General features: G+C 47.3%; 1 protein-coding gene and 1 pseudogene across 1 annotated transcript in view; both read right to left on the bottom strand.

The window, feature by feature from the left end:
• Positions 1–3,324, bottom strand: part of LOC111817234 — a 5,443-nt pseudogene extending 2,119 nt beyond the window's left edge.
• Positions 3,325–7,783: 4,459 nt separating this feature from the next.
• Positions 7,784–8,636, bottom strand: part of Lims1 (LIM zinc finger domain containing 1) — a 39,427-nt gene continuing 38,574 nt past the window's right edge. Inside the window, exon 10 of the mRNA XM_023717373.1 lies at positions 7,784–8,330. Within this exon, the coding sequence (XP_023573141.1) occupies positions 8,216–8,330 (115 nt within the window). The 3' untranslated portion in view covers positions 7,784–8,215. The remainder of the gene's footprint in view (positions 8,331–8,636) is intronic.

Raw genomic sequence — 8,636 nt, 5'->3', positions numbered from 1 at the left:
TGCTGGGGGATTGAACCGTGGTCCCTGTGCTTTGCTAAGCTTGTTCTAAGTAGGTGCTTTAGACCACTGAGCCATCTCACCAGCCCTGCTTTTTGTCTTTTTGATAAAAGCACTTTGGCAAGGACAGAGTAAGTCCTCATTAGTTTTGATTTGCATTTTCCTGATGTATCTGTTGGTCATTTGTGTATCTTTTTTATTTTTATTTTTTGTTGGAACCGGGGATTGAACTCAGGCCCTTGTGCTTGCTAGGCAAGAGCTTATTCCACTGAGCCATCTTCCCAGCCCTATCTTTTTTATTTTAAAGAGAAAAAAGATAAACAATAAAACTGAGTTCTAAATCATTTGTGTATCTTTAAAGAAATATCTATTCACATCTTTTGAGCTGGGGAGAATTTGGGCTATTCTCTTGCTTTTCAGTTGAGTTCCATGTGTATTTTGGATTTGAGCCCCTTATTTGTATGGTTGGAAATACTCTCTCAAAAAAAATTTTTTTTTTTTTTTTTCGGAATCGGGGATTGAACTCAGGCCCTTGTGCTTGCCAGGGAAGCACTTACTCTACTGAGCCATCTCCCCGGACCCCTCACTTTCTGTAGTTGCTTATTTTCTTTGCAGAAATAATTCAGTTTGATGCAATCCCATTGGTCTACTTTTGCTTTTGCTGCCTATATTTCTGGGGACATTGCCCAGGCCAGTGTCAAAAGTATTCCCTATTTTCGTCCAGTACTTTCCCATTTTGAGGACTTACATGGTATAAAACAAATCACTTGAATGCTGCGTACAGCGCGAGGTGAAACGGAGTTCTGGGTGCTTTTGTGGCTGCTGAAGCACCAGCAGCAGCGGGCGGGGCCCGCCCATTCCCACCGGGCTATGGCTCTGGCCCCTCTAAGGTCATGTTTTGAGACAAAAGCCTGCTAAATGACCCAGTTCTGGGATTGCAGGTATACACCCTGGGTCTTGTCTGGGCCATTCTGCTTTGATTACTGTAGATTTGAAGCATATTTTGAAATCGGGTAATTTGATATTTTCAATTTTGTTCCTTTTGCTCAAAACTACTTTGGCTATACAGAGTCTTGTAGGGCTTTCACACAAATTTAAAATTTTCTACTTCTGGGGCTGAGGAGATAGCTCGGAGGTCTAAGCTGCGTAGCAAGACCCTGTATCAAGTAAATAAATGGAAGATTTAAAAAGAAAGATTTGGGGCCTGGGAGATGGCTCAGTGGAATAGGCGCTTCCCTGGCAAGCACAAGGGCCTGAGTTCAATCCCCAGTTCCGCAGGGAAAAAAAAAAAAAAAAAAAAGATTTTCTACTTTTTAAAAAAACATTAGAGTTGTGCTTGAGAGGTTGAAGATAGGAGAATCACTATGAGTCCGATCTGTGTAGAGAGAACCTGTACTAAATACATAAAAATTAAAAACACTAGCATTTTTATAGGGATTATATTGAATCTATATATTTGAGTCACATGGATTATTTTATTTTATTTTAGGGAAGGGTCTACAGGGTGTTCAGGGTCTCACTACTAGATCGGACTCGTAATGATCCTCCTGTTTACAGCCTCCCAAGAGCTGGGATTACAGGCACGCGCCACCACGCCCAGTCTCTAACATGGATATTTTTCTTTTTTTTTTTTTAAATTTTAATGCTTTATTTATGTGTGTGTGGCCAGCTCAACCCACCAGGGGGCGGGGCAGGCTCTAACATGGATATTTTTAACAATATTAAATCTTCTAATCCATGTACACAGGATACTTTTCTTATTTATTTGTCTCTTTAATTTCTTTCATTAATTAAAAAAAATTCCATTGTACTGATCTTTCTTCTCCCTTTTTTGGGGAGTGCTCTAGTATCTGGGACTACTTTTTCTTTCTTTCATTCGTTCGTTCCTCTTTTTTCTTTTTCTCGAGGCAGAGTCCTCGAGAGTGGCGGGTGGAGGACACGTGCTCAGGTCCGGGGTCTGGGCAGCCACAGAAGGCTCAGTGCGACCCAGCGCGGGGCTTTAGGGTTTCTGTCTATACTGCAAAGGTAGAAGGAACAGAATAAACTTGTTGTGAAAGATTTTATGCAATCAACATATTCAAAGTATAATTTCAACGCATAATTACCATGAAGTGACTATTACAAGCTATCTTAATTCTTTTCGTACTAAATTTTCAAAATCTATGTATTTTACTTATTTCTGATTTCCGATGCTACATTTTTACAAGAAGTAGTTGATCTGTATTTCATAAATTTAGATGTGAAAAATAGAATTAGTAGTTTTCTAGTAACTGAATTGAATATCCAGTTTTTTGGGGATCGAACTTGGGACCTTGCACTTGCCAGGCAGGCGCATAAGTGCCACTGAGCTATCTTCCTGGACCAAGTTTTAAATTTTATTTTATTTATTTATTTATTTATTTATTTATTTATTGGGCAGAACTGGGGATTGAACTCAGGCCCTTGTGCACTTATTCTACTGAGCTATCTCCCCAGCCCCTATCCAAATTTTAAATTTTAAATTTTAAATTGACTAAACTCTCAAAATTATGAGTGGAAGTCTATCTGCTGGGACCCCCAGGCAGGTTTGGGGGCTCACTGTCCAGCCTGGGCTGGCTGCAGTACCGGCTGCCCAGCGACCAGGAGCTGTTGCTAAGAGAAGCTCCCGGCACAGTTCCCGAGTTCCCTGAAGACACAGCACCGGCGAAGGAGGGATGAAATAGGGAGAAACAGGCAGGAGGAGATTACTTGACTTTTCATAGCAAGAGTGAATAGTAGTCAATAAAGAGACCTACAGAAACACAGCATTTGGAGGTGTACTGTGGTACAGAGCTTTTATTTCTATGTATTTGGTACATGGTCTCACTGCGCAGCTCAAACTCTAGGGATCCTTCTGTTTGCAGCCTCCGCAGCGCTGGGATTACAGGCGTGCGCCGCCGTACTCGGCCTCGGTCGCCGGGTCAGCGCACTCTGAGGCAGGGCTGGCGCAGCCTGTGGTGCGGGGCTGGACCCGGGTCCTTGAGCGTGTCATGCAGGTGCTTAGTCCGCTGAGCTGTCTCGCTGGCCCTGTGTCACGGATTTTAAGCAAGTTAACAGATACACAAGAAAATCAACTTACATACAGAGCTGTTTTAAGCGCTTGCTCTGCAAGCTCTTGAGTCGGAGTTCAAGCCGCGGTTCCACCAAAAATCAAAACCAAAACAAAACAAAAAAAACGAGAGTTATGGGTTTTTAAAACCGCTACCACAGCTAGGGCACCAGTCCAGGTACCAACTGCGGGGTCCTGTCACGATTCCTTGCTGCTGGTCTATCTCTCTGGTACACCATGCAGGTAGGGGCATGCGCCATGCGGGCTTTGACCCGGGTAGTGCCTTCCAAACACCCCGCAGCAGGGCTTATGGCGCGCTGCTGAGTAGCATCGGCCCTCAGCAGGTGTGGGCATTTCGGGGTTTTACCACTTCTTGGTGGTTACTAATGCAGCTGCTATACAGATCTGTATGTGTTTTCTTTTTTCCCCATAGCACCGTACGAAGCGCACGCAAACACATGCTCCACCTGAGCCACGCTCCCCGCCCTCTGCCACTGCAGTCGTTCGGGGCCTGAGCTCTACTTGCTGAAAAGTTTATTCTTTTCTCTGGCAACTGCAGCAAGTTCGAGGCCAGCCTGCACTACATGGTGATACTCTGCCTAAAAACAAAACAAAACAAACAAGAAAACAAGCGCCAAGAACAGTTCCTCATTTTATAATAAAAGTATTACTTAAGGGCCGAGGAGGTGGCTCAGTGGAGTAAGCTTCCCTGGCAAGAGCATGGGCCTGAGTTCAATCTCTGGTTCCAGAAAAAAGTATTACTTAAATCTAGAGCCAAAAAAGGATGGCAGAAACTACAGACCAAAATTCTTTGTAGACATGCTTGAAAAAGTCCTCAACAAAATGGGGCAAACCCAAGCTGGGGGCTCCGCACTGTGGCCCGTGGGGCAAGCTGTTTCTGAGACCTCGTGGGAGGTGGACCTCAGAGACTGTCCATTGTGCAGCCGCTCTTGCACTGCTGGGGCTGCATGCCAGGCTGCCCCCTGCACAGGGCTGCACCCCATCCCAGCTCTTTGGTGGGCTAGGGCTGGAAGCCAGGACTCCTACGTGCCAGGCTGCCCCCTGCACTGGGCTGCACCCCGTCAGCTCTTTGGTGGGTACTCAGGAGGGTCCAAGCCAGCGGCAGTACAGTTCTGCTCCACCAGAGTGGCCCAGCTCCCCTCCGCTTGCAACCCTCTGGGCTGGGCACTGACATTGGACACCCCAGGAAGCCAGCCTGGGGATATCCAGGCACAGAGGGCCCTCCGCCGTGGCTCTCCTGCTTCCTGTGCCTCCCCCTCAAGGCTGTCTGGGTCCCAGGAGGCCTGCAGCCTGGCGGGAGTCCCTGGCCGGTCCTCTGGTCCTGAGGGAGGCATCAGGGCCCTGTTGCCCTTTCCTGCTCTGGGCAAGGCTGCAGTACAGGTTTGCTGTGTGCACCTCTGGCCAAAGTCTGCTGTGCTGAGGTGGCTTCAACCAGGCTGCCCGGCTCAGCTGGGAGGGGCGCCATGTTCCTTTTGCCTGTCTGATACAAAAGTTTGATCACTCTGGCAGTGCCGGACAGTGATGCTGAGAATGGCAGGGCTGAGGAAGGTGTGGGCAGTGAATGCCCTGTGCAGGGGGCAGGGGCTGGAGGAGACTGAAGCTCTGCTCAGGACACCAGGGAAACAGCACCGCCAAGTTCCCCACGTGCCCTGGGCCGGCTCCCCAGCGCCACCTTGCACTTGGGTGGGCCTTTGCTCCGATGTGTGCACTAAGGCCTTGCTCACTCCCACCACCCAGAACCTCAGCCTCAGCTCAGGCCTCATCTGTCCCATGCCTAGGAATGTGGAGCATCTGGTGAAGATGCGGAGTTCTGAGCTAGGAAGGAAGGAACCTGGTGCTTCAGGGGGATGGGGCCCGGCTCTAGCCAGGAAGCACAACTGTGTGGAGACCAGACCCTGGGCATACCACTTTGTGTGCGTCCATGCAGGGCCATGCTCAGGCTTCTGGGCTGTCTACTCCAGCACTCCATTCAGCACCGACTGGGCCTGCGGTGCTATCACCCCTTCCCTGTCTTGCTGGCCAGGAGATGCGCCTCACTTGGCTCACTCCTCCCAGGGTGGGACATGGATCTTCCTGGCTCTCCAAGTCTAGACCCATGGTCTGGTGTCACAAGGCTTGTGTTCAGCAAGCTTTTGTTCCCTGTAGTCCAGTGCAAGTGGCCCTGGCCCAGGTGCAGACAATGGCTGTGTTATGGACAAAGGGAGCCATGGTCCACAGCACCCATCTCTTCCGTATGCCACTTCTTTGCTGTGGCTGGGTTGGTTTTGGAGGATGATGAAGGGTCAAGAGCAGCACGGCCAGCCGCTCCTGCCGGCTACCACGGTCCCCAAAGCCTGTGTGAAGAGGGACACGGGGTCCACCCGGGCTCCTGCTCAGGAGGTGCCGCCCGGCCTCATGTGGGTTGGGGTGCCCTCCCGATACCCACTTCCTCGGCCTGTGCTGCACGCCTCTGCGTTACAGGTGCATGCCTGCAACCCCAGTGCTCGGGGGCTGAGGCTGCAGGACCCTTGAGTTCAAGGCCAGCTTGGTGACACAGAGCGCAAGAGCAGCCTGCAGCACACAGCGAGACCCTACTCTCAAAAACCAAAATGCCAAAGCGGCGAGCCACCGCTAGTCCAGGTGGTGCAGGACTCGCTCATTTGGATTATTCACGTTCGTGTTCCATTATACTTTAGAGACATTTTCTCCATATTCTTCACCTACACAAAGCATCCCAATTAAATGACATACAACAGCTTATTATTGAGTTATACAGATTTATTAAGCACCAAAGATAAACTGCAGGGGCCGGGGAGATGGCTCAGTGGAATAAGCGCTTCCCTGGCAAGCGCAGGGCCTGAGTTCAATCCCTGGTTCCGCCAAAAAAAAAAAAAGCAAAGATATACTGCAATGGCTACTATGCAGAAAGAAATCGGCAAGTTCCCCGCCACTACTGGAACACACGTGGGCATCAGCCTGCTGCAACACTGTCTTCACTTAGAAATGGCTACTTTGGCAAGTATGGAGGGGGCGAAGCGACACAAACAGGTACAGTGCTACAGCTTTGAACACGACCCCAGGAAGATCCACCCGCATCGGTCACCCCCACGACACAGGCTCCCCCAGGAAAACGCACGTGGAAATCCATGGGCGCAGGGGTGGGTTCAGCGGACGGCAGGGCCTGCGGATGGCAGAGTGCTTCAGCCGCAGGTCTGGGAGCTGCGGGCCAGCCTGTGTCCCGTGCACTTTGCACTTCGCGTCTGCTTGCTTGCGCATGCAGCTCTGCGGTGCCCACCACGGAAGCACGTGTGGTGTTCCTGGCTAGAGGCCTCTGGCGCAGGCCTGGCCAGCCGCAGGCCCTCTGCTGCAGGAGGGGACCCAGCCACGCCCTGTGAGACCATGGTGGCCAGTGGCCGCGGGTCACGCAGCCTCGGGGACAGGAGGCGGCAGTGTGAGCTTTCCGGCTCCGCATCTTGGCGGGCGTCACTGGCACTCAGCAGCCGCAGCCTGCACAAGGGCCTTCCCCGCCCGCGTGGGTGTGCGGGGTCCTGCTGGTGACGCCCACGTCGCTGCTGCTCACTGCGATCTCGAAGGCTCCTGGAAGGCTCCGATCCTTCTTGTCAATGCACAGACTGCTTTCAACTACTGAGCACACAGTCTCAACTACGCAGTGAGTACTTACAATCATTTATAATTACTTTAACTCTAAAATAAATTGTTCATAAGTTATCTAAACACAGAAACAATTTATTCTACAATGTGCATGATCAAGTTTTCAGAATTTATGCATAAAAGTGTGACTGGACCATCCTGAGATATTCTTTATGATAAAACAATGCTGGAAATAAAAAAAATCACTTTCCTCCCAGAAATCTATGTGGCAACTTTCTTTTTAAAGGACAGCACAGCAGCAGCAACAGTTAAATAATGTTTGTAAAGCTTTGAGCAACAAGTTTACCCAGAAAGAGTGGCCCGGTACTTCAAGACGAAGCCTTTACGAAATGGGACAATACTAATTTTAACCTAAAACTGATGTTTCCAATGACATTAAAATAGCCCTCTTCCAATTTAAAGATACCAAGAAAACCAACCAACAAACAATCAAAGTAATTTGAACATACCATTTATATCTCCTACTCCCAGTAAACAAAATCCAATTAACTGAGATTTAAGCAGAAAAACCTCCAACACATGTCAAAATATTCTCTTCTAGGAAGATAGTAAGAATTAATTTTAATAGTTTTCCCTAAAAGGTGAAAAGTTTTAAAAATGCAATGAATCTATAGTCCGTGTGCTTGGCTTCATCAGCCTCAGCCTGTCACAGCTCTGTATCCAGGATTAAGTGAGAGCCAGGAGTCCTGAATAAGGGATGTATTTTTCTTTTTTGCAGTACCGGGGATTGAACTCAGGACCCTGCGCCTGCCAGGGAAGCCCTTATTCTACTGAGCCATCTTCCCAGCCCTAGGGATGCATTTTTTAAGGCAAAGCAAGTCTGACTATGTATAAAACTTAGGTATTAGTGCAGCTACAAAGGCAGTATGACCAATGCATACAAATCCACTTTTTAAAGCTATACATTCCAAGCTAAGTAATATTTAATTCCACGTCCCAAAGGCTACAAGTTCGATATCAGCTCAGAGGCATAGTTTTTGTATTACACTTAACAATACTTCACTTTCCCAATAATGTAAAAGAATGCTGTAGTTTTAGATACTTAATATATTTTAAACAAAATTTAAAGAGACATACTATTAGCTAGCTACCGTTAACTGTTCAGTAATTGTATGAAGGAAGCTTACACAATAAAAAATAAGCTCAATAATTGCTGCATTTAACAAAAATAACACCAGGTAGTTCTGAGTACACTGGTCTTGTAGTGATGTTATTTGAGAACTAGTAGTTTGGCTGTACCCCTGCATCTTCCCCAACAGCAACCAGAAGTAGTTTTCTTTTGAATACAAAGTAAAGCATTGTTACGCTTAGAAAACATCAGAGTCAGGTAAAGGCTGACTCCTTTTAACTTTGAAGTTACATTTAACTTTTTGGGGCTTTTAAATTTCCTTAATGAGAAAAGGGAGTAAAGAAAACTGGCCGCCGCCCACCTGCTCGGGGAGGGCGCAGGGCGCCGCGCGGAGGCCAGAGCGGGGCGGGTTACTTCCGGCCTAAAGTCTCGGCTAACTTCTTCAGCCTTTTCTTCAGCTCCAGCGGGAATTTCTCATAGCACTTCTTACAGACGGGTTTCATGTCAAACTCCACGAATTTATTCCTGAAGACAATCATAAAATAGAATTAGTGCACAGACACAAGAATGAAAGGAAGCATTTTTACTGAACCATAGCAACACAACTGCATGACACCTGTATTTGTTAGTAAAAAACTGTAATTCCATCCTCAATTCTTAAAAGATAAATGTAACAAATTCACAGTATGAGTTGAAAACTCCATATAAATTGTTCTTATATATTTACTTGAGTAACACAGAATATATATCCCATTTTATTTAGTGGTTAATAGGAAATCTAATATAAATATAATTTGGGTAAGTAAAGTAGATCATATTTTATTTTATTGT

Source organism: Octodon degus, unplaced genomic scaffold (genome assembly GCF_000260255.1).
Source record: "Octodon degus isolate 3935 unplaced genomic scaffold, OctDeg1.0 scaffold00052, whole genome shotgun sequence".
NCBI lineage: Eukaryota > Metazoa > Chordata > Mammalia > Rodentia > Octodontidae > Octodon > Octodon degus.
Note: the sequence above shows the minus strand (reverse complement) of the source record. Positions and strands in the feature narration are given on the sequence as shown.